At 37.9% G+C, this 27,393-nt stretch overlaps 1 protein-coding gene across 1 annotated transcript in view; it reads right to left on the bottom strand.

Moving 5' to 3' along the window:
• The window catches only part of LOC107546685 (S-adenosyl-L-methionine-dependent tRNA 4-demethylwyosine synthase TYW1), a 115,645-nt gene that overhangs the window by 61,784 nt on the left and 26,468 nt on the right, over positions 1 to 27,393 (bottom strand). The window contains exons 8-10 of the mRNA XM_016225138.2: positions 25,006 to 25,123; positions 20,564 to 20,616; positions 1,322 to 1,440 (exon numbers count right to left, since the gene is read on the bottom strand). Of these exons, the coding sequence (XP_016080624.2) occupies positions 1,322 to 1,440; positions 20,564 to 20,616; positions 25,006 to 25,123 (290 nt within the window). The remainder of the gene's footprint in view (positions 1 to 1,321; positions 1,441 to 20,563; positions 20,617 to 25,005; positions 25,124 to 27,393) is intronic.

Raw genomic sequence — 27,393 nt, forward strand, 5'->3', positions numbered from 1 at the left:
CCTACAATAGAAAGAAACAAACCACTGATATACCTAAAAACATGGATAAAACTCAAAAACATTTTACTGAGGAAGGGGGAAAAGACACAAAAATGCATACCTAATGACCCATTTCTATAAAGTCTATAGAAAAAGCACAGTAATATATATTTTCAAAAAGCAAATCAGAAAACATGACTGGAAGTGGGGCACAAGGGAAACTCCAAGGATAATGAAAATGCTCTTTATCTTGACTGTGTTCATAACCACACAGGTACACACATTTACCAACATTCACTGAGATGTATATTTTAAATGGGTGTATTCCATTATATGTAAATAAAACTTCAATAAAGTTGATTTTTTAAAACTGATCCAGCCAAACACTTGTTTACAAGAAACACACCTAAAATATAAAGACACATAAAGGTTGAAGTTACATAAAGGAAGGAAAAAGAACAACCTGGCAATTGTTAATAATAGAAAAGAAATCTAATATAGTTATATTAGCATCAGAAAGCATACATGTTAAGGCAACAAACATTGCTATGGATAAAGAGAACTACTAAAAAGAACTATTAAATAATGATAAAACAAATAAAAAATAATAAAGAATAGATTTTATTGCTGATTTAGAACCTGACAACTAAAAAATATACTCTTTTCATGAGCATATAATAGATTTTTAAAACCTGACCATATACTAGGCAGACAGCAGTCCTCGATGAATTTTAAATAATTTGTATTAGAAATCACGTACAAACCATGTAACTTTAAACCATAATACAATTTGGTTTAAAGTTAATAACAAAAATATAACCTCCCAAATCTAACTTATGTGTAATTTTTAAAATAAATATTTCTTTGACCCATGAGTTACAAAGAAGTAATAATGGAAATCAGAAAATACTTACAATTGAATAATTAATCAAAATCCATGGAATGTAGCTAAAGAAATACTTAGAGGGAAATTTACAATTAAAGACTTACAGAAGATTGAATATTAATGAGTTAATGGTCCAATTTAATTAGGAAAAGAACAGAGAATCAAAAACGATAGTAGTAACAGTAGTAGATAGTGAATAAGAAAATCATTTACAAGGAATAGGATTCACAAAGCTAAAAACAAGTTATTAAAAAAGACTAAAAAACTTGACAAGCCCCTGATAAAGTTGGTCAAGAAAAACAACCAAATGCATAAATATATAATATTAGGAATGGAAAAGGGGATTAATTACAGAAACACCAAAGCTTTAGGTACATTTGAGTGCAGTGTTAGGCAGAAATTGATTATTACAGATCATTACATATTTGGTCACCATAGCCATTCATTTTTACTTACCGCCAACAGAAGACACATTTATTTGCACATGCTAAGCTCGGGGTGGTTTCCATGCAACGATGGCTTTCAATGCCATAAAATGTATGTTTATAGCAACCTCCTCTCCCTCGGAGCATTGACTGAGGAAAAAACAAATGATAATTTAAATAAAATCCTCAAAGCACAGAAACAAAACACCAATGCATCATTTTTAAGAAGAAATCACGTGTTTTATAACCATAAATACCCCTACTGATATCTATCTGCACGCTGCAGAAAATTAACACTATAGCATTATAGTGTTTTGATAATGACTTGTGTTTTCTAAAACTCAATGAAATAAACCTAAGATTATTAACTCTGAAAGCTCTACAGGGAGGACCACTGATACTTTCATTTTAAATCCATCCAACTGTGTCAATCAGTTCAATAATACATAATGACAAGGGATAGATAACACAGTCTCCAGAAAATGCAGTAGCTGGTCATATGAAAGAGCATCTCTGCTTTGAATAAGGGAAGGTGGGTAAGGGAATGCATCCTAGAGCATATTCCATGTCAACTGAACAGCAGAATTTGAACATATTGAGACTGTTGAGAGGACAAGTCACATGTATATAAACAGGTTATTTTTTTTAAAAAAACCGCACTATTTAATATGTGAGTGGTAAAACCACAACAGTAAGAATGGGTAATTTGAAGAAATACTGCAGATTAATTAGGGTTGGAGTCACAAAATAATATCAAGCTTTATAAGGTATGATAAAAAAAGATTTGTCCAGAAGCTCTGTGTATGATTGGCTTGATTTCATTAAAAGGGAAACGTGTGAAGAGGTTATGCAAGAGAAGTCATAATGGCTTGGCTCATAATATCAACAGAGGAGAGGAGAAGGGAACTAAAGAGGTACAACCACCGGCATTCCCAATTAGAGGGGCAAAACAGAGGAAGTCATCCAAGATCAATGAGACTTTAAGCCCAAGTAACTGAAATATGATGAAATTAACAACAGCAACAACAAACAAGGAGACACTATTAGGTAGCCTTTGTGTGTGTGTGTGTGTGAACATTACACATCACAATAATATAACACTGTCCACAATGAAAGAAAATTAGATATAAAATCTACCAGCTTGGTTACATGTCAGTTGATTAGGAGGTCTTTTCTTTTTTGTCCTGATAAAAGGAGTTCCCCACCCATCTCAGTACAGCTGACCCTGGAACAAAACAGGTTTGAAACGTGCAGGTCCACTTAGATGAGAATTTTTTTTCAATAAATACTGCACATGTATTTTCTCTTCCTTATAATTTTCTTAATAATATTCTTTTTTCTAGCTTACTTTATTGTGAGAATACAGTACATAATACATATAACGTACATGTGATAATCGACCATTTGTGTTACTGGTAAGACTTCCAGTCAACAGTAGCCTATTAGTAGTAAAGTTTTTGGGGAGTCAAAAGTCACATGTAGGTTTTCGACTGTAAGGGTAGAGGCACCTAACCTCCGTGTTGTTCAAGGGTCAAATGTACTTGCATTAAGGGGGAAAAAAGGAGTGAAGGAAGAAAAATATTGTTCAGGATAGTGGTGCTTACAAATTTCCAATAAAATATTCAAGAAAGCAAAGAAAACATTCAAATCTTGTAAGTAGTATTGAAAACTAAAGGTCCACCAAATGCCAAACAGAGTAATTTCCACTCTCATGCCAACAGAGAAACAGAATTGAAGACGTGCTCATTTTCATTACTGAGAGTTAATATATCCAAGCGTGCTCTGTTCTTGATGAGTAAGACAAAACCTCTACTTATGACGTGGTGTAAGGTAGTGAGTGGCAAGTAAGCAGGCAGAATGGCAACGCTATGATATGGCGATTGAATCCATCAAGATCTTTTTTTGCAAGCAAAAGAAACTGACCCTAGCCTGGCCAGCATGGCTCAGTGGTTGAGCATCAACCTATGAACCAGGAAGTCATAGTTCCATTCCCAGTCAGGGCACATGCCTGGGTTGCAGGCTTGAGCCCCAGTAGGGCACGTGCAGGAGGCAGCCAATCAACGATTCTCATCATTGATGTTTCTATCTCTCTCTCCCTCCCCCTTCCTGAACTCTCTGAAATCAATAAAAACATGGAAGGGAGGGAGGGAGGGAGAGAGGGAGAATGGACTCTAGCCAAACAGGAAAGAAATTTGTTGAAAAGATCTCATAGCTCACAAAATCTCTAGAAAGGAAGGAATGAAGGAAGACTGACCACAGGACCACCACTCAATCCCTCAAAATCCCTCTACTATAGACACCACCACTCTCCGGATAACAGCAGCAGCACCACCTCTGAAAAACAGATGCTGCTGTCAAGGGCACAAGAATGAGCTCTCCACGTCACAGTCCCTTCCCACTGCTCACTGCCAACTCAAAGTCTCAGGCTGAAGAGAATGACTATCCTAGATGATACCCAGGTTGCCAAGGTGTGGTACCAAGAAGTGGCATCTGTCCTCCTTGGCTTCTGGGGCAGGCAGCGGACCCTAATTTAACAAAGAATTCCCCATATATGAAAAGACTCAGGGGCTGAGCAAGCAGAGCAAAAACTATTTTCCATCATGGTGTTACGGGAGCCCATGGGGTGGATGACTAATCCAGCCAGGCTTGCGGGACCAGCGAGAACTTCACAGAGGTGGAATGTGCAAACTGAAAAAGGAAGGGCTAAAAACGTAAAGGGGAATGGCATGTTTTTCTTTAAAACACTGGGGGAGTTTCCTCAAAGTTTTATATTTTGACACTTCAGATTTAAATTCCCTATTAATTTTGAAGTAATTTTTGCAAGATATATGACGTTTAAGATGATTCTTCTGTGTGTGTGTGTACTTTTGGTGTGGTTTATTGTTGTTGGGTTGTTTGTCTTGCCTATCGATATCTAATTGTCCCAGCACCATTTGTTGGAAAGGTTACCCTTCCTCTAAGGAACTGTTTTTGACTTTATAAAAAAAAAAAATCAGTTAAGCATATTTGTGGGCTGATTTCTGGGATCTCTATTCTGCTCTATTGATCTATGCGTCTATCCCTCTGCCAGTACCACACTGACTTGATTACTGAAGTGAGACAATAAGCTACAATATGAGTATGTGTGGTCCCTCCCATTTTATTCTTCTCTGTCAAGATCATTTAAGCTATTTTAGGGTCTACGCCTTTCCTTATTAATTTAAAATTTTTTATGTAGTGATTTTAGAGAGAAAGGAAGGGGGGAGGGAGAGAGAGAGCGATATCAATTTGTTCTACTTATTTATGCATTCATGGGTTAATTCTTATCTATGTGCCTGGGGATCGAACCCACAACTTTGGCATATAGGGAGGGCACTCTATCCAACTGAGCTACCCGATCAAGGCCAGATATTTCCTCATTTCTAATGTAAGCATTTATTGCTGTAAATTTCCCTGAGCACTGCTTGAGCTGCATCCTACACATGATGTGCTTTATTTTTATTATCATTCAGTTCTATGTATTTTTTCATTTCTATTTGACTTACTCTTTGACCCATGACTTATTTAAGAATGTGTTAGTTTCCATAAATTTAGAGTTTCCTTTTGTTTCTATTATTGACTTCGAGTTTGGTTCCATTATGGTCAGAGAGCACACTACCTGATTTCAATTCTTGTAAATCAGCTAAGGTTTGTTCTACAGCCTAGGTTTTAGTCTATCTTTGTGAATGTGCCATAAGCGCTCAAAAAAAAAAGTATTCTGCTATTTTGGGGTGATATGTTCTATATATGTCAATTAGGTCCTATTAGTTGTGTTGTTCAGATTTTATATATCCTTGCTGATTTTCAGTCTAGTACTTCTAGCAGTTTTCTGATAGAGTGTTAAGTCCTCAACTATAAATGGGTTTTTTAATTACTTCATTCATCTATGTTTATTTTTGCTTGATTTATTTTGAGCCTATGATGTTTAGTGCATACTCCCATTCAGTTGAGACAGATCCTTTTAACATTATAAAATGTCCCTCTTATTTCCTCTGCCTCCTATTCCTGTTATTCTTTTCTTAATTTCCTGCAGGCTACTGAAACATTTTGGAGAGTCCATTTTAATTCATATTGTGAATTTTACTCTATCTCCTTGTATAATATTTATAGTGATTGTTCTGGGCATTACAATATACATACAAAACCTATTACAGTCTACTGGTGTCAACATTTTACCACTTCAAGTGAAGTGTGGATCCCTTTAACTTCCACTCTTTTAAATTAAACATTGTTGTCTTGAGTATCAAATGGCATTATAATTTTTAAAATTATAAATCATATATGATTTATAAAACTCATGAGGAAAATGATCATTTATTTACTATATGTACTTATATTTCGGCTCTTCCCATCATTTTCTTCCTTCTTTCCTGGTGTTCCCAAGAATCTTTTTTTTATCATTTCATTAGGGTTGAAGAACTTCCTTTAGCCAATCTTTAAGGAAAGATCTGCTAGCAACAAATTCTTTTTTTTTTTCACTTGATAATGTCTCTATTTTCATTCTTGAAGGATAGTTTTGCCAGATATAGAATTCATGGTTCACAGCTCTTTTCTTTTAACACTTGAAAAATGTATGCCACTTCCCTCTGGCCGCCATGATTTCAGATGAGAAATCTGATGTCCAATTGATGTTAATACATTGTTTATCTCTAGCATCTTTCAAAATATTTTTTTAAAATACATCTTTATTGATATATTATTGATATATTCAGAGAGAGGAAGAGAGAGAGATAGAAACATCAATGATGAGTCATTAATCGGCTGCCTCCTGCACGCCCCCGACTAGGGATGGAGCCCACAACCCAGGCATGTGCCCTGACCAGGAATCGAACCGTGGTCTCCTGGATCCTAGGCCAACGCTCAACCGCTGAGCCACGCCCGGCCGGGCCCAAGATATTTTTCTGTTTTAGTTTTCAGGTAATTAATTTTAGGTGTCTTGGTGTGGATTTCTTTGGTTTTATTCTGTTTGGAGTCTGCTCTCTGTGGTTAGATTGGGTAAATTCCTTTGACCTGCCCTGTTCACAAGTCATTATACTGATCTGGCAGGTCACTGACTCTATCTTCTGTCATCTTCACTCTACTATCGAGCCCATTCAGAGAGTGTTTTATTTTTGTTATTGTATTTTTCAATTTTATAATTCCCTCTTGGTTCCTTTTATAACTTCCATTTTTTTGCGGAGTTTTATTTTTTCACTTGTTTCAAGAGAATTTGTATCAAATATCTGATGCATTTCATGACAGCTGCTTTAAAACCCTTGTCAGGTTATTCCACCAGCTGATTCATCTGGTGTTGATGTCAGTCAGTTCATTACATTTTCCTGTCCAAGTTCTGATTATCTTGGTTCTTGATATGACAAGTGATTTTTACTGCATCCTAGACATTTGTCTAGAAGACACTAGATTCTACTTAATTCTTTTATTTTAGCAGGCAATCACTTGGTTTAGGTTGAGCATGCAGGTTCTGAAGTACTTTTAAGTGCTGTGGTTCCAAGGGGAGTTCAAATTTTCAGAATGTTTGTAGTGTAATATTGCTTGGGCTCCCACTGGTCTCTGCTGGTGCCATTTGAGAGGGTAGAAGGGGTTTTCCCAGGATGACCCAATCACAGTGGTGGTGGTGAGGTTTCTCTCAGTGGAGAAGTGAGTCTCGCCAGCAGGCTTCCTAGGGCAGGCTACTTGTGTGGCAGAGTCACCCTGGCAATGGCCCCTGGAAGCCCCAGTAACTCTGAGTGGGAGAAGGGAGTCTCAGGCCACAAGGACAAAGAGACTTCCCTGGCTGGGCCACTTCCTGTGCTGGGACGCCTCTTGCCAGTGCTATCCAGTCACCATGCTCAGTGAAGGACGGAAGCCTCAGGCCCAGCAGGAAAGCAGAGCATTTCTCATGCCAGGTCACTTGTTACAGGAACAGAGTGGGGGGGATCTTTATCATTCCACTTTCACTTGGCCACCCTGGTATCTTTTGGGAAGAGAGGGGAATTGCAGGTCTAGCAGGAAAGGGGAGCACTTGCCCAACTGCTTGTTGTTAGTGGGGCTCTCAAATCCCTCTGCCAGTAGTACTGGGCTCGCCTGGTCTTGTCGAAGGGATTCCCATTCTATACTGGGGAAAAATGAGCCAACCTGGGTGGCCATCTGTTGCAAGATTATGGATCAGGACACTTGGGGTCAGAGTTGCCTTCTTCTTTAAGTGGGAGATGTAAGATATCCTGCTGCTCTCTTGCTCCTCCCATCCTAGGTCCCAAACCAGCCAGGTTTCCTCTTACTGCCTTTCAGAGTTCTTATTTGGTTGCTCCTTGTGTTTTCCATGGTTTAGAGTTGTGCATCTCAGGAAGAAGCAGGGAGAAAAGAGTTTATGCCATCTTGTCCAAACCAGAAGTCCTCAGACATTACATTTTCAAAGGAAGTGCTCCCACATCTGGAAATGAGTGGATGATCAAAGTGGAAAAGGAGAAGACTGGAGAGCAACACATGCTTAGAATTCATGTTATGAATCTAGGGGGGAAATATAGATAGCCTCAGATTCAATAATCCATGAATTCTTATCCTCGAGGTTAAATAAGAGCCTGAGAAAATACAACTGTAGCCCAGCCGAGTCACAATGAGTGAAGATAAGACGCCATCGCTAGGCAAGCTCTGTGCACATCAATTTGGAAACAGGGGTACGGGGAAAGGAATGGAGGCATACTTTTCTCAGTGGGTTCTCTCTGAATGTCTTGCAACAAGAGGCACTGACTGCCTTTATTCTAGACTCTCTTTTCAAAAAAGTTTGTATAGTGAATAGCCTTGGAAGACAGTGTCTCCTTCTGCAGCAAAATGAGAGCTATGCTTCCTGTCCAGTATAATAAAGATGTGTCCCTCGAAGGCAAAGGCCAAGCCAAATTATTTCCAATTATAAAAGATTCATATTCCCCAAGTGTGGGGGTCCTCTCCTATAATGTATGTAGAGGAGGAATCTGGTCCCCACAGTGCTGCTTCATTGGAGCTGGGGCTCAGGAACCAGAGAAAATGATGATATTCTGGCTACTGCTATTATTATAAGTAATAAACTGTCCTTATCCTCTGCCACTATCCATGAAACTGTGACAGGCTAACTCGTTAGCTTTCAAGTACGGTAAAATTTCAGACTCTTCAATTTTTGACAGGGATGAAGAGCTCAGTGCCGAGGTCAAGACACTACATACAGCCTATGCATCAAATCCAGTCCACTCTCCGTGACTGCAAGTAAAGCTTCGTCTATGGCTGCTTTTGTGCTACAATGGCAGAGCTGAGAAGCTGCAGCACAGACCGTATGACCCACAAACCTAAAAAAGTCTGCTCACTCTTGACTTGAGTACTTTTTTCATACTGTAGAGCAAAATAAATTCCAAGCTGATTAAACTCTTAAAAAAACAACAAACACAAGGAGGATGTGATGAAGATGGGAAGAGCAGAAAGCACCAGGAATCTTTGCCCACTAGACAACAACTGCACTGGAGAATCTGTCTGATATAACTGTTTTGAAACTCTGGGGTCTGTTGAAGATTTGTAACTTCCAGGGAAAGGCCTAGATGGTTTACTTCTGTCAATTACAGCTCTCAGCCCAGTAGGAACTACCCATACACCACCAGCAGCCACAGGAGGCAGCTGTGCACCTCTTCCTGGAACAGCTTGCACACAGCTTGTGGGAGATAGGGTAAGTAAAAATGACCCATCCTCCAAATACTGAGGATCTGTGCTCTGAATCCTGATTGCTGCTTCTAATTACAGAGGTACAGACAAAGAGGTGGGCAGACATTGCTGCACCTCCTCCCATTTTTGCAAGCCCAGCCCCCTCCTGCTGAAGTGACTTCCAAGAGATTTAATTGCCCTTTACTTTTTGTTTTTCCCCTTTCGGGAGCCCCACATTAAAAACCAGGACATTCAAAAACAACTGCATATTTGGGGAAAAATAAAAAGTGACAGTACATGCCCAAGGAAAGGTTCAGAATAAAACATAAGAAAACATTAGGTTTACAACTCAGCCTGATCCTCAGTACAAAAACAGCATACAATAATAAAACAAAAAATAACAAAAAACAAAAATTCTGGGGAAGAGTTATCATATTACCAGGTTCAAATGTTCAGTGTTCAACAACAACAACAAAATCACAAGGCATAGAAAATAAAACACAGAAAAGTATAGCCCTTCAAAGGAAAAAAAAAATTTCTATAGAATCTGTCCCTGAAAAACACTTTATGGTAGATATATCAGACAGACTTAAAAAACAACAACTATCCTCGCGATGCTCAAAGAGCCCAGCCAGGCGTGGCTCAGCAGTTCAGTGTTGACCTAGGATCCAGGCAATTAGGGTTCAATTCCCAGTCAGGGCACATGCCCGGGTTGCAGGCTCCATCCCCAGTCGGGGAAGTGCAGGAGGCAGCCAATCAATGACTCTCTCGTCATTGATGTTTCTATCTCTCTCTCCCTCTCCTTTCCTCTCTCTGAAATCCATAAAGATATATTTAAAAAAAAAAAAAGATGCTCAAAGAACTAAAGGAAGCCCTAGCCAGTTTGGGTCAGTGATTAGAGAATTGGCCTGCGGACTGGAGGGTTCTGGGTTTGATTTTGGCCAAGGGCATGTACCTCGGTTGCAGGCTTGATCCCTGGCCCTGGTCAGAGAGCAGGCAGGAGGCAACCAATCAATGGTTGCCAAAATCTCTCTCACATCAATGTTTCTCTCCCTTCCCCCACCCCTCCCTTCCACTCTCTCTGAAAAGCAATGGAAAAAATATCTTTGGGTGAGAATTAAAAAAAGAATTTTAAAAAAAGAACTAAAGGAAGGTGTGGAGAAAGTTGAGAAAATGATGTGTGAACAAAATGGAAATATTAAAAAAGAGATAAAAAGCCTTAATAAAAAACAAAAAGAAATTCTGGAGAAGAAAAATATAATAATTGAAATTTAAAAATTCACTAGAGGAATTCAGAGGCATATTTGAGTTTGCACAAGAATCAGTGAACATGAAGATAACACCGTGGAAATTATTGAGAATGAGGAGCAGAAAGAAAAAAGAATGAAGAAAAGCAGAGAGCCCATCCAACCCAAGGGGCATCATCAAGTGGAACAAGCGCATCATGAGTGTCAAGGAAGGAGAAGAGAAAAAGGGGCAGAGAAAATACATGAAGAAATAATAACTGAAAACTTCCCATATTTGATAATAAACATCAATATAAATAGCCAAGAAGCTCAACAAACTCCAAGTAAGATGAAATCAAAGAGACCCGCACCAGAAAATTATAATCAAATTCTCAAAAGACAAAGACAAAGATCAAATCTTGAAAGTGGCGAAAAAAAAGTGAATCATCACATACAAGGGGTCATCAATAAGATTATCTACAAATTTCTCACCAAAACTTTGGAGGCCAGAACATAATGGACCAATATATTGAGTGCTAAAAAAGAAAGAAAAGAAAAGAACTATCAACCAAGAAATCTGTATCTAGCAAAACTGTCCTTCAAAAGTGACGGAGAAATCAAGACCTTCCCAGATAAACAAAAGCTGAGGTAGCTCCTGACTACTAGACTTGATCTGCAAGAAATACTCAAGTCCTTCCAGGAGAAATGAACACCAGACAGTACCCTAAAGGCATATGGAGAAATAAAGATCTCAAAAAGGGTAAATACACCCTAGCCAGTTTGGCTCAGTGGGTAGTGTCAGCCCTCAAACTGAAGGGTCCCAGGTTCCATTACCCCCAAAGGCACATACCTGGGGTGCAGGCTCCATCCCCATCCCCGGTCAGGGCACATGCGGGGGGCAACCAATAGACGTGTCTCTATCACATCGATGTTTCTCTCTCTCTCTCTCTCTCTCTCTCTCCCCCCCCATTCCCTCTGAAAAACAATTCTTTATGCAGCAAAAACATAGAATGAAAGCAAAACACAGACATTCTCAGGTGAAGAAAAACTAAGAGAACTCACTGCCAGCAAACCTGCTCCAAGAAAAATGCTAAAGGAAGTTAAAGCAAAAGGATGGGGAAAAGTATGGTATGCAAACACTAATGAAAAGAAAGCTGGGATGGCTATATTCATACAGATAATGTAAATTTCGAGGACTCTCACCACAAGAAAAGGGGGACAATACATAATGATAAAGGGTAGATTCACCAAGAAGACATTAACAATCCTAAATGTGTCTGTACCTGATATCAGAACCTCAAAGTACATGAGGCAAAAACTGATAGAACTGAAATGAGAAATGAGCAAATTCACAATTAGAGTTGGAGTCTTCAACACTCCTTTCTAAGAAATAGATAGACTAACAAGTAGACAGAAAATCAGGAAGGATATAAAATGGCTACTATCAAATCAATTTCTGATCTGGGTTTGAGTTTATTGGAGTTTTATTTGGGGCTGGGTAGAGGGAAACAGGAAAAGGCATACAAAGTAAAAACAGAAGAGGGACCCTTTTCATCAAGCTAAATTATAAATTCAATGAGGGTAGGCCTCCCTCATATCCCTGTTAACTTCCACCATGAAAAGTAAAAGTGCTGTATCATATATAATATATGCTATATATATGCTGTTCCTGTGCATATGTACATACTAGATATGTTACATATGAGCTATACATATATATGCATATTTATGATAAATATGTCATATTTATTTTCTAGACTAGAACACTGCAATGGTAAGGTCAGGAAAACAGATTATCAATTAAGTTAAGTGACCATCAAATAGGCAAGTCCTTCTCCATCAGAATCCTTAGAGTCATGGTTTTCTGGCTGAAAGAATCTCTACTCTCCAGTATTCCATTCAAATGATCCCAGGTTTAGAAAATAAAGATAGCAGCCCGGCCGGGCGTGGCTCAGTGGTTGAGCGTTGACCTAGGATCCAGGCAATTGGGGTTCGATTCCTGGTCAGGGCACATGCCCAGGTTGTGGGCTTGATCAATGACTCTCTCATCATTGATGTTTCTATCTATCTCTCTCCCTCTCCTTTCCTCTCTCTGAAATCAATGAAGATATACTTTTAAAAAGAAAAGAAAGATAGCAAAGCCACAAAGCACTTAGCAGAATTGCTTGCCAGGCCCTCCTCAATCTTTCTGGCAAAAATACTCCTTGACACAGGACTGAGAATAGAAATAAAAATCACACTTCCTGTGCTTCCCTCAGCATTCTCATCTAAATCCCTATTTATACCATGTGAGCTGCTTCGGTTCAGCTCAGGGCTTTCCACAGTTCAAGCTTTACTATTCTTCACTATGACTGTTTTCCTGCCACTCCTACCAAATCAGCAGCAAACCGTGAACACTTTATTATAGGTAGCCAAGATCATCTGGTTCAGGTGGGTACACTGCCCCAAAACTCAGCGGCTTAATATGACACACATATTATTTTCTCTGTGAATTCTGTGGTTCAGCTCAATGGTTTTTCCATTCCCTGTGGTGTGCGCTGAAGTCCCTCATGCAGCTATATTCAGACAGAGTTTGGCTGGGGCTATACACCAAGAAGACCTCACTCAGATTTCTGACAGTTGATGCTAGCTAGCTAGGGCATCTTGCTCCCCCCTTCACTCCAGTAATCTATCTACACTGGCTTCCTGAGAGCACAGTAGCTGGGTTCCCAGAGGAAACATTCCAAGAGGACAAGCCTCAATGTGCAAGCACTTATCAAGCCTCTGCTTGCATCGTGCTTGCTGATATCCCATTAACCAAAGCAGGTCGCATTGCCAAGCCTAGAGAATTAACCAAGTGGGTGAATACTGGGAGTCATGGTTCATGGAGGGCTACCCAGTTAATGGACTCCTGCATCATTTATACTAATTATGTTCACCTCTAAGCCTTAAGGCAAAATTCCTCACATTAGTGAAATGTTATTAGTTCTCAAAGAGCTTTTACACTCAATGTCACAGCTAACAGCCCTAGATCAATTTTTGGCTTATTATAACAAAATCCTTAGAACATTTGGTGATTACTGCAGTTCTCTGGATAGGTAAATATCTTGATTTTAGATATGTAACATATGTTTACCAAATTCTGTGCTAAGTGATCTGGGGGAAAAAAATGATTCTGACTTCACTGTATACACCTTTTTTATAGAAATCTATAGTTTTTACCTGGAAAAACAAAAGCTTAACCTATTCAAAAAAGAAAAATAAAATTTTAAAATTCTTTAAACTCAAACTGAACTATATTAACCAAATATCAAATTACTACCATAATCACACAGGTATACAATTTATTCCAAAGACCTTTAGAACGTATTTTGAATGTACACGCTTAATGAGATGCATTCTACGAACAGAAGGAGCTACAAAGAAGCACTTTCCCTCCTAAAAATTATCAAGAGCACAAAGAACTTTTATGTGGTTTATATCAATCAATATGTGTATATATGGTATTAGAAGCATAAAAAGTATAAAATATTTTTACACTATTTCATTTAAGATAATTATAAGCCTATACATATTAATACAATACCACGGTTTTATAAAAAATATTTTCAAAATCAAAAAAGTATAAAATAGCTGGATTCTTAAATAAGTTTTTGCATTCCAACTACTGTGATATGTTGTTTCAGTTAAGCTATATGGACAAAATAGGCCTCACACAGACATGAAGCTAAGAAAAAAGGAGTATTTTTTTAAACTTTTTCAGAAAATTGTGAATACTACAACATCTGACAAGTGGTAGTTGCATAAAGATTACCTGTATTGTACAATATGAACCCATATTAATGAACTCACATTTTGTTACAAAATCTACTTGCCTACCTTGTATTTTGTATTTGATTTTATAACATCATGCATTAATCATTTGAAAAATATTGGTTTATTAAGTTATGCAGATCTATCAAATATTAATATATTCATTGTATAACATTAAAAAAACACTTTTTAATATCACAATTGATCTGATGATCATTATTGGGAGGCTTTCAAACTTAAGGCAGCTAATACAAGTTTTCCAAAATTCTAATTTTCATTTTAAAGCTCAAATTTTATTACTGGCAACAAATACTTTCCTTTGTTTCCTCCAAATGTCAGGCTCACTTTATCTTTTAAAAAACACCTGCCAAATAAATAAGTCTAAATAACCATAGTTGCTCTTTGATGTAAAAATGACATTCCATGAAAACAGCAACTTACAACTTAAATAAGTGCACAAGTGCTTTTCCTGAAGACTGTATACTTAGTATGCAATGAAAGTGCTTATGCATACTTTCAATTCTTCATATAGAACATTAAAAATGTAGATATTCAAAAGCAGAGATTTTTTTAATTAATAATTTTTGCTACTTCATCAAGGTAATTCTTACAAAAAACTGGCATTTAAAAAAAAACAGGGAGCACATGAACCTTGACGACTAGTACAGCATGGTACACTGCCTTATTTCATACTAAAGGGTCAGCGTATTTACCCACAATTGCTTTTGCACTATTAGTTCAAATGTCTACACAGCAAAAAAAGACAACATTACACTAATACTATAAAAATAGTTTCGACCTCCAGGGCCCCAAAGGGAATGCAGATCACACTTTAAGAACCAAAGTTTTAAGTTAATGGCAATAAGTAATTATGTCAAGGTTAGAAATCAAGAATTTTGTTGAGGGGGAAAAAGTGGTACAATTATAAAATCAAAGAAATTAACTGAAAACTAATGTTAAAATTGAAATAAGAGTTCAACCACTTTGGAAAACTGTTTATATAAGATCTACTAAAGCTAAACATATGCTTAAGCAATTGTACTCCAAAGTGTATACCCAAGAAAAATGCGTATTATGTCCAAAGACTTGTGCATAAATGTTCAGAGCATTGACTTTATATAAAACAGCAAAAAACTAGAAACAATCTGCATGTCCATTAACAGATGAATAAACAAATTGTTGGCATATCCATACAGCAGAATATATTTAGCAAGAAATGAAGTATTGATACACACAAAACATGTATGAATCTCAAAATAATTATGCCAAATGAAGGAAGGCAGATCAAAAAACCCCATATGCGTGAATATATTAAATTATAGAAAATACAAATTTACATACAGAGACTGAAAGCAAGTCAGTAGTTGCCTGGGGTGAGGAGCAAAGAGATAGATGGATTACAAAGAAACACAAGGAAATTTTGGTTGATGTTCATTATCTTGATTTTGGAAATGGTTTCACTAGTATATATATACATATATATATGTATATATTCCAAAGGGGCAATAAGGTGTATGCATAACATTTGTATACTGAGGAAGAAACTGATAACTGCTTTCTGAAAGATACAGAAAAAGTGCTTTGGAATCAAAAAATTGTCAAAAAGCTACTTCCTGTTATGGGGGGAAAAGGAACACTGCTTTAGGTAGTTAAGAAAGATGGTAAAAAGGTCCAAAACTGCACTACCCCATACAGGAGCCACAAGCCATGTGTGGCTCTTAGATCAGCTTTAGTTCCAGACCATCTTTTCAAGGATGTCTGTAGAACAAACAGCCTTGGAAGAAAGAGAGAGTATATCTCTCTAGTGTAGAGAGCAGATCTGTTTCCTGACCAGTATAATAAAAATAATGTCTGCATATGAAAAGATGCTCAACATCACTAGTCATCAGAAAAATTCAAATTAAAGCCACAATGAGACACCACCTCACACCTGTCAGAGTGGCTGCCATCAATAAATCAATAAAACAAGTAGTGGTGAGGATGTGGAGAAAAGGGAACCCTTGTGCACTGTCGGTCGGACGGCAAATTGGTGCAGCCACTATGGAAAACAGTATGAAAGCTCCTCAAAAAATTAATGAAACTACCTTATGACCCAGCACTTCCATTTCTAGGTATACCTGAAGAAATTCAAAAACCTAATTCAAAAAGATATATGCACCCCTATGTTCACTGCAACATTATTTACAATAGCCAAGATACGGAAGCAGCCCAAATACCCATCAATAGATGACTGGATAAAGAAGATACACGCAACAGAATATTACTTAACATAAAAAAGAATGAAATCTTACCACTTGCAACAACATGGATGAACCTACAAGGTATTATACTAAGTGAAATAAGTCAGACAGAGAAAGACAAATACCATATTATTTCACTTATATGTGGAATCTAAAGAACAAAATGAACAAACAAAACAGAAACAGACCCATAGGTACAGGGAATAAATGGAAGGTTGCCAGATGGGATGGGGGTTGGAGGGCTGGGTGAAGGAATTAATAAGTACAAATTGGTAGTTACAAAACAAAAAGGTGAAGGAATTAATAAGTACAAATTGGTAGTTACAAAAACAATCATGGGGATGTAAATACAGCATAGGGAATACAATAAATAATAGTGTAATGACTGTGTATGATGCAAGGTGGGTGCTAGAATTACTGGGGGGTGGGGATCACTTCATAAATTATATAATTGTCTGGCCACTACGCTGTACACCGGAAACTAATATTAAATAACACTGAATGTTAACTGTAATTGAAAAGTTAAAAAAAAAAAAGGTAACGTCTCCCTCCCAGTTATAGTTCGGGCAGGTGTGCAAGCACCCCTCTTATGAGGTCAGGCGGTTCCCAAGCTCACAGTTTCTCAGCTGCAAGGTAAGAGCGCTGTGTACCCAGCATTCCCCCGGGCTCAGCCGCACGTCCCCCTTCCAGCATTTGGAGGAGAAGGAATCAAGGTGAACAGGAGGCTCGAGCTGTCCCTGGGCTTCGTCTTTGACCCAGGAGTCCGTGCCCTCTGCCACCATCTACGAAACTCCGCCAGGCTAACGTGTTAGCTTGTGAGGAGGGTACAGTAGTGGACCCTCCACAGCTCTTGCTAGTGAAGCCTATCCCCTGGCTCCTCCGAGCCCCTCACCACAGGAGCAAACATTTTGCCAGGAACCAAGGAGGCCTCTGGGGCATACATGAGTACTCCCACGCGCAGCAGTGAGAGGCTGCAACAGGGCCACTACGGCCTCAAACTTTTCAGTGACAGGCTGGATTGCCCACCTGGGAGGGAGGCATCGTACTGTGAGGTGCTGATGGAGCACAACAGAAACACGGCCTAGCTAGTGGAAGAACAGTTACAAATGCCAACTATGACCAGGTGACCTGGTATAAATATGAGGAGAACTGTATCTACCTATAATGTCTTCCCTGCTTTGATATATATATATTCACCCTCTCCTCCAACTATTTTATATAAGATGGGGTGGAGGTAGTTAACCATATAATTTCATCATTCACGCTTAGGATCTCAAAAGAGCAATCTCCCTTTTAAAGACAGAGAGTGTACATCTTCCTTTATATGTGTAATAGTTGCAACAGGTTAGGCAGAAGCAAATGCTTTGTTTAAAATAGTCTTTGAAAATGTAAATACAGGTAGAAGTGTGTGTACAGATCTAAGCATCCAAAGAGGTAGACTGTGCTGTTAATACTCAGCCCTGCCTGCCCTTCTAAGCAGAGGCTAGTAACCCTAACACCATATTTCTCAGATTCCCTTGTCTGAAGGGTTCTGATTTAGACTCCACCAATGAGAGAAAAAGATTTAGAAGACAAAAAGGAGAAACTATTATTCATCTCTGGCAGCAGCTGGCAGGCACAAGGGCATACAGCAAACATCAGTCTGCAGCAGCTTCCAAGGGAGCTCCTGGGAGACATTCACTTTAATGTTGCCAGCAGCTCGGGTCACTTGAAGCAGTGTCCTGTGAGTCTAGCACTTTTCGATTTTCTCAAAGCAAAGCAGTCTCTTTGACCTTCACTACCCCAGGTCTTTCAATGGCTTGGTAAGCATTTACTTGATTTACTTTATTAAATAATCTGTTCTTGCTAAAATACCCAGCGAGTTTCCTGTTGTCCACAGATGGGCAGGATTTGGTCAGGTGGAGATCAGGGTGGGGAAGAGAAGGACACAATGTATGAAGGTTAAACAAGTGGGTCAGAACTATACTAAGTAGGCTCTGGGAGGAGACAGACAATACACAAGGATATCATCTATTAAGTTGTAGTAAGCGTAATGCAGAAATTCTAAGCAGCATAAGGGAATAGAGAGAAGGTTGATATTTCATAGAAGGTGGTTAAGGAAAAGCCTCTCTAAGCAGAGATCTAAGAGAGTGGACAGGGACCAGAAAGCCAGGGAGGACTCTGGGCTCAGTGCATTCAGGGAACAGCAGGAAGGCGAGTATGGCTGAGATCACACAGGGCCTTGGAGGACTTAGGCTTTTCTTCTGAGTGAGATGGGAACCCCTGGAGGTTCTGAGTGGCAGTGACATGACCTTACATATCTGGCTGCTATGTAGAAAACAGACAAAGGATGATGACAAGAGTGGGACCCAGAAAGGCAGTTAGGAGATCACTGAAATAATATAAAAGGGACATAGTACAGTGACTTGGACCAAGGTATAACAGTATAATTGGTAAAACGTAGTAGCATTCTGGGTGTATTTTGAAAAGATTTGCTGGTGGAATAGATGTGGGAGGGTTAAAAAAGAAGAAGAATAAAAAGGGCTCCCGGGTTTTTGACCTGAGCAACTGAAAGGATAGTTGCCATTAATTGATAAGAGAAGACAGAGGAGAACAGATTTAGGAGAGGAAACAGGAAATTCAGTTTTTGACATGTTAAGTTCAAGATGCTTATTACACGTCTAAATAGGCCTACCAATAAACAGTTGACTGATTTTCTACAAAGACCTAAAAATAATTCAATGGTGTAAGTAAAGTCTTTTACAACAAATGGTGCTAAAACACCTGAACAGGCCCTATACATAGGGCAGAGGGGCAGGAAGAAACGAATCTTCACCTGTACATTACAGCATTCACAAAATTTAATTCAAGATGAATCAAAAACTTCCTTAAATTCCCTCCTTAATTCCAGATGCATCAAAGAAGCTGCCATTCTGGGAAGCATTTTTCTTAGTCTGTTGAGCTCTTGCTTCTAGGCATATCCTCTATTGGGCTCAAATAAATTTTTATAAAAATTCTCTAAAGGTGTAGACATTCTTACATCAACAATATACAAAAAGCACTACCCATAAAAGAAAAAAATGATAAATTGAACTTTATTCAAATTAAAAACTTTAAAAGATACCATTAGGGAAATAAAAAAAGAAGCCACAGACTAAGAGAAAATATTCCCAATGCACATCAGACAAAAGACTCAAATCCACAATATATAAAGAACTCCTACAAATCAGTAATATAAAGTCAAGTAACACAATTTGGGCAAAAGATCTGAACAGACACTTCACAAATATGAATGACCAATATGCACATTTAAAAATGCTCCTAGTCATCAACAGTCCTCAGCAATGTGCAAATTAAAACCACAATGGTACCACTTCAGGCTCACTAGAATGGCTAAAACTAAAAAGACCTGCAATACCACGTGATGGTGAGAATATGGAGCAACTGGAACTTTCATAAATTGTTGGTGCAAGTACAAAACAGTACAACCACACTGAAAACAGATCGGAGTTTCTTATAAAGTTAAATATATATATCTAGTAATCCCACTCCTACGTATGCACCCAAGGAAATTAAAAAATATGTTCACAAAAAAGCACTGTGCAAGAATGTTCATAGCAGTTTTATTCATTAATAGCCAAAAACTGGAAAACAACCCAACTGTCTACCAACACACTAAAACCTGGTATGTTCGTGCCACTGAATAGTACTCAGCAACAGAAAGGAATGAACTGATACACGCTACAACATGAACAAATCTAGGATACATCATGTCGAGTTTAAGAAGCTACTTGGCAAAAAAACTACACATTATATAATTTCATTCATATGAAATTCTAGAAAAGGCAAAATTAAATTGCAGTAAGCAACTAGAACAACTGTTTCCTGGCTATGGAGGAGGGGGTATTGACTAGAAATAGGCACAAGTAAACTTACAGGGTGAGGAAAATAGTCTATATCTTTTTTTTAATCTTTATTTTTATTGTTGACACTATTATTGATGTCTCTGTTTTCTCCCCTTTGCCCATCTCCACCTAGCCCCTGCCCCTCCCCTTCCCTCTGGCCATCACCACACTGTTGTGTCTATGGGTTATGCATATATATTCTTTGGCTAATCCCTTCACTTTCTTTCATCCAGTACCCCCCGCCCCACTCCTCTCTGACAGCAAGCTATCAGTCTGTTCCATGTATCCATGCCTCTGTTTTTATTTTGGATTGATGGATAAGGGTTTTTTACATCCATAAAAATTTTCTAAACTCATTTAAAAAATTCATTCAAAATCATTACACCTTATTAAATGTAAATTATACCTTTAAAATGGTAAAATTCATTGACTGCATATAATCGCCACACAAAAAGCTCATAAAAACAAATACCTTTGTCCACCTGCAAAGCTTCACCCCAGAATGGCTCCCAATCAACTGATAACCTAAATGGAAAAAGAGGGAAAACAAAATTGCAATGATTCAAAGCCTCATATCAAAAAGTGCTTATAAAACAAGCAAAATCTTTTTTCTTTGCTTAATCATGATAGACAACAACCCAATGGCAGAAAATATTAAAAGTTTAATGCAACAGGATAAAACAATTCAAAATGTGTATGCATCTAATAACATACACTCAAAATATATAAAGAAACAATAGACTGATCAAAATCATAGGGAGGGATTTTAACATCTCTCAGTGCCTAACAGATCTCATAGACCAAACTCAGGAGAGCTCTAAGATCTGAGCAACACAGCAAACGTAATCAAGAACACACAGCACTACACTCAACACTACAGAAATGCTTTTCAAAGACGCAAGGAACCGCTACAAAAATGAACCATATGTTGGGCGATAAAGTAAAAGCAAGTAACAATATATTTGAAATGGAGAATCAGAGAGGCAACAGGAGATTAAAATAAGAGAAATATTGCCCCCCAAAGTGGAAAAATCAAATTCTAGGACCTACAACCTAACATGAATTCTCAGCACCATTCTACAACCTATCATTTAAAACTTTTGAGCCACATAAGACATGAAAAGCATGGAAAAGCCATGCCAAAGTAATAATTCTTTCCTTTTTTAACAAACTAGTAGAGCAAACTAGAAGAGCATTCTGATTTCAGAAAACATTTAATAAAGCTTGTCATGAGGCTTCAAGTAATAAGCCATAATTATCAGGAGTCTCTTGCACAAAGACTCAACTTCCAGACAAATGAGGTAAGTGGAGAAACAGTCTGGACGGTGGCATAAGTGGCCAGTGGTTGGTTAATCACCCATATTCACAGTCTGACAGTAAATGGGACGACATCAGTTTGGATTACAAATCCCCAGTGGCAGCATCACAGGGCTTTCTCTTTATCCCCCACACTTATGTACACATCCTGAGAGAGATAAATAGAGCAATGCTTATCTAGTTGAAGACGAACCGAGTCCAGCTAAAGAGCTAATCTCAGAGAATTAACATTTAAAAGATTCCCAGAGAAAATCCTATGTCTTCTTTTAGATTCCTACATTAAGTGTTGTTCATATCACTATTATAGAAACCACGCTCTATATTACACTATTTCTTTATATCGTTCTCTCCCAAGACATATAGGGTTCTACAAAACTTTGCAGTCAGGTAGGTATGAAAAAAACTGCACAGTGCAGAAAGGAGAAACCTGTGGCTGACCACAATGCCAAGATGAGCCAACAGTATGCAGCTGCTGAAAATCATAGTGCAGAATTCTGCCTCTAAAGAAGATGGAAAACAGATAGTTTACTCTCCCACCTGAAATACCAAAAACTGGATAAAAAATATAAAACAACAGTTTTCAAGATAAGGAACCTCGGGCAACAAAGAATAATGATCCCAGAGAGATGGGAACCAAACATCTCAACCATTGCCCAACCATTGCCCAAGCTTACTGCCTTAGAAGTTTCCAGGCCCTTCAGCAAGGAGGAAACCCACATAAAGCTCAGTGTACTCCCTTAGTTGAAGACTCGGAAGTGAGAGTATGAGGCGTCCACACACCTAGAGTTAGGAGGATTGAGAACCTGAAAGATAAAAGCTACAGAGATTGAACTCAAGAGTCTACAGAAGATTCCTATAATATTTGGTGAGTACTGCTTAGTGTATATGTGAAAGAAAACTACCCAAGAATGGGAAAGAATCATCTGACAGGATTAGAGGTATGCCTGGTGCTCACAGCCAGCTGGGGACTGTGCCTGTTGCTGCCAGCCAGACAGAAAAGCCTCAACATTCACAAGGCATTGGGCAGAGTACACAGAAGTATTTTGCCTCAATAGAGGGAAATAATTAGCTGTATACTTGGCTGGGTCTCGTCTCACCCAACAAATCATAAAAGATTAAAAGGCTCAAAACTGTTTCCAAGTAACTTATCTTAGTCCCAGAACAAAGCTCAAGAATGTTTATAGAAATACAAAACTATCTAGCACCAATAAGGTAAAATTAGATTTAGCTTCCAATAAAAGATTACCAAACATGTAAACATATAGGAAAACATGACCAATGATGAGGAAAATAATCCAGCAACCGAACCTAACCCAGAAATGGTCCACATGTTAGCAGATTAGGACATTAAAACAGTTATAGCTATATTCCCTAGGCTTGAAAAATTAAGTGGAGACATAAAAGATATAAAAAGACCCAAACTGAACTTCTAGAAATGAAAACTACAATGTCTAAGTTAAAAAATACACTGGATAGAATTAATGGAAGATTAGACATTAGGGAAGAAATGATTACTAAATTAAATCTGGAGACACAGCAATAGAAAATATCCAAAAATGTAAAGTGGGACAGAAAAAAGTAATTTTAAAAGATGAAAAGAGCAGCCCTGGCCAATGTGGCTCAGTTGGTTGGGCTTCGGCCAGTACACCAAAAGGTCACCAGTTCAATTTCCGGTCAAGACACAGGCCCAGGTTGTCGGCTTGACGCCCAGGTTGCAGGCTCGATCCCCAGTAGGGGGAGTGCAGGAGGCAGATCGATGTTTCACTCTCATATCAATGTTCCTCCCTCCCTGTCTCCCTTCTTCGCTCTCTAAAAATCAATTTTAAAAAAATTTTTTTAAAGATGAAAAGAGGATCAGTGAGCTGTGGGTCAATTTCAAGTAGCTTATAATACATGTATTTGGAATTCCCAAGGAAGAGGAGAGAAGAGGAGCCAAAAAATATTTGAAGATGTAATGACCAAAATTTGTCCAAATTTAACAAAAACTAAAAATCCATAGAACCAAGAGGTTCAACAAATCCCAAGTGAAAGAAACATAAAGAAAACTACATTGAGATACATAATTAAATTGCTCAAAATCAGTAATTAAAAGAAAATCTTACAAGTAGCTAGGAGGTTAAAAATATTATATTCAAAGGTTCAAACAAAAGATGACTGCAGAGCTCTCATCAGAAGCAATGTAAACAAACAGTGGAACAACATGACAGGAAAAAAAGCTGTCAACCTACAATTCTATATCCATTAAAAATACCTTCAAAAATGAAAGCAAAGTCAAGTCTTTTGAGATATACAAAGGCTGAAATAATTCATCACCAACAAATCCACACTACAAAAAATACTAAAATAAGTCCTTCAGGCAGAAGGAAAAAGGCTATCAGAGAAAACTCAGATCTACACAAAGAAATGAAAAGTTCCAAAAGTGGTAAGTACGTAAGACAATATATAATTGTTACTATTATTTAAATATTTAGTAGAAAATTGACTAAGCCAAAATAAATAATACAATGTGGTATACAGTTTATAACATATGTAAAAATGTAAAATGGATGGTAACAATTACATAGAGGTTGAGAAGGAAAAAATAGAAGTATACTATTGAAGGTTGCTCTACTATACATGAAGTGGTATACCATCACACAAAGACATACTATGTTATGATAAAGAGATATAGTATAAAACCTCAAGCAACCACTAAATAACAAAACAGTGCAATAGCTAATAAGTCAACAAAGGATATAAAACAGAATTATTTAAAAATTATTTAAAAGGCAAAAGAACAGGAAAAGAAAATCAAAGAACACAAGACAAGTAGAAAATGAATAGCAACATGATAGATTTGAACCTACCATAAAGTCACTTTAAATAGTCTATATACCCAAATTAAGACACATATATATTTTATACATAACAATATTTATGTATAATATTTAACATATATTTTATACATAAAATCTATATATTCTTGTTTGTCTCCTCTAATGGGCTGGCAGTGCCTTGAAGGAGATACTGTATTATGTTCCTCTGCATTGCCATAACTGTCACATAAAAGGTTCTCAATAAATACAGAAAGAAGGAGGGGGGGAAGGAAGGAAGTCAGTCTATTGAATCACAATTCTCCTCTTTCTTCTGTAGAAAACCAATATTATTTGTACATTCAACTATAGCCTCTTTAAAAAGGTAAGACTACAAAAATCCAGATATACTTCTAGGTAAAACACTTCTAATTAACCGAGCATAATATCAATGTGTTGTTGTTTTTCCTGTATTTAATAATTTTCTCTTAATAAACAGTGATTTGTAGAGAAGCCAGTGATGGCATTTTCTATCTGCATACCTGAGGCACACAGATGCTAACATCCCAATAAATTAAGCAAAGAGGAATGTGCTGGCCAGGCAGCCAACACACAAGTGATCCACAGGACCAAGACAGTGCCTCCCTAGATAGCTACAGCTGGCACAGTAACACAGACACTGGGCTAGAGAAGGACTACATTACCTACTTTCCCCTTGGCAATCCCTATTTTTATGCTTCCACTTTTAGGTATTAAATTAGAATGCTTAAAGCTTGGTATTACAACAATTCTTGAGGTCTTTCACCTTGTTTAGTAAGGGCTTCTCGGAGAGCAGGAGTTATCATAGCTCTTCTTTCACTGGCTTCATTCTTCACTGTTTTCCTCAACAAACCAGTTTTCTCTTCCTGCTGCTCCTTTTCTCTCTGCATTAAAATAAAAAGAATGAAAGCCAGAAATGGCAATATGCAATGAAAATAACAGCACCACAATCATGAATGTGTAGCATGGATAAAAAGGTTCATTGCAAACCATGGCCCACAACCCTGTTTTCTCTAAAGTGATTATATTTCCAGTCAGACAATGATCTAAAAACTAGCCAGTCTTTTTTTCCCCCCCAAAAAAGTAGATACATATTCTAAGACATACACCTACAAAAAATAAATCAATAATCATGTGTCTGTATGTCAAATATTTTAGCACACTGAATACAAACCACTGCATAACTTCAAGTTATTTCTCTGAATTTCAATTTCCTCACCTGACAAAGGGGAAAAGTAGAATCTATGGAGCAGGAATGTATTAAAGATTAAATGAAATAAAACCACCTGGCACAATGCCTGATATATAACAGAGTTCAATAAATTATACCTACTGCAGGTTATTGTATCTGTAAACTCCAAATACAAGTCAAAAAAGTACTCTGGGGCCCTGGCCAATGTGGCTCAGTGACTGAGCACCAGCCCATGCACCAAAGGGTCCTGGGTTTGAGTTCTGGTCAAGGGCATGTACCCAGGTTGCAGTTCGTTCCCCACCCTCTGTCCAGGCATGTGTAGGAGGCAACCAGTCAATGTGTCTCTCTCACATCGATGTTTCTCTCTCTCTCTCTCTCCCTCTTTCCCCCCATCCCTTTCATACTCTCTGAAAAGCAAGGAAAAAGTATCCTCATGTGAGGATTAACAACAACAACAAAATACTCTGGGCTAGCCAGACAACCATCTGCTCAGAGACCAAGTTACTCCACCACCTCCAACTGCTGCCCCAATGGCTCCTTTTAGGAGATCCCATGAAGAAAATCTGTCTTCAGTGATAGAAAAAATCTGAAGGATAAAACTGATTGTGTTTCCTTGTGACTTTGACCACTAGAATATTCCACAGCACACCGCTGATCACTGTATAAGGTCTTGCATCATGCCTGTCTTATAGTTTCTGTACGTGGCTTTATATTACAAGATGACCCTAATTCACCCTTTGCACTGATTTCTTCCTCTTTTTTTAAATCTTATTATATATTTTTAAGTTATCTCAATGTCTTTTTGGAAGATGGTAGAGTGCTAATTAATATTTTCGAAACAGCACACAAAGTCTATGCTGCACTTTAGAAGAAACACTCATCAGATCTTACTAAAAGCTGCAGGAATTCAAAATAACTCATGTTGGCAGTAGCCCTACCACCAAGCCCTAGGCTTCCTCAGTGCCTGTCCATTTCCAATGTCCAGCCCCCAGTGAATCAGTGAGCACAGTCATATTCTTTCCACCTAAAAATGAAAACACCTCACAGATGACAGGATGTCTAAGATCTGCATCAAACTAATACGGTCCATGTTTGGGAGGACGGTCCATGTTTGAAACTGGGCAATAGGTGATAGGGATTCGCTACATCATTCTGTCTACTTTTGTAAGCATTCAGTGTTCTCTATACATAAAATTTAAAACAGATTAAATACTTTTTAAAAATAGAGAAAGGTAAGCCAATTAAATTCAGAATTAACTTCCCAACTTTCTGTTACGTCACTGACTTGCTCTGAAATAGGAAGTCAGTGAAAAAGCACTTTAGAGTCAAATGTACCAAATGTTTCATAAACCTAGTTAGTTCTATCTGTCCTAAAGGTCAGCATTCCAAACTACTAAACAGAATCAAAATGCAAAGTTAATGAACAATTTTGCTTCCGTTAATATAGTTCTCAACTGCACATTTGCAGATGGAACTGAAAAAACTTGTAAACAAACATCAATCATTTGTTCTTATCTATTCTAAAAGTAATCAGTTTGATAAATTCAAAGGATCCAGTTATTATTTTAAGATATTTTTTAAAAGAATCCTTTGGCTTTTTTAAAAGTCTATTTCAGACTTAAAATCAAAGAAGTCAGCTGAAAAGGAAGTCTTGTGGTAGAGCAAAATGAACCAACCTTGACCTTGACCGCATTTAAATGTCTGAAATAATTCCACAGCAAGTTACTGTAAGTCCTTACCAATGATGCAAGAATTAAAAGGAGGTGGCAGTATTTACTCTTGAAAGCCACTGTCACCACAAAACATCACCAGCTTATCTGCTTACCACAGAGGCCACATAAACCCAAAACTGGACCCAGCCCATGACACTGGCTTCTGACTACTATGCTCAGAACTCTACAGACACCCTCTTGTGATAAAAAAACAAAACAACAACAAAAAAAAACTTCTGACCACTATGAA

Source organism: Miniopterus natalensis, chromosome 3 (assembly GCF_054644295.1).
Source record: "Miniopterus natalensis isolate mMinNat1 chromosome 3, mMinNat1.hap1, whole genome shotgun sequence".
In the NCBI taxonomy this organism is placed as follows: domain Eukaryota; kingdom Metazoa; phylum Chordata; class Mammalia; order Chiroptera; family Miniopteridae; genus Miniopterus; species Miniopterus natalensis.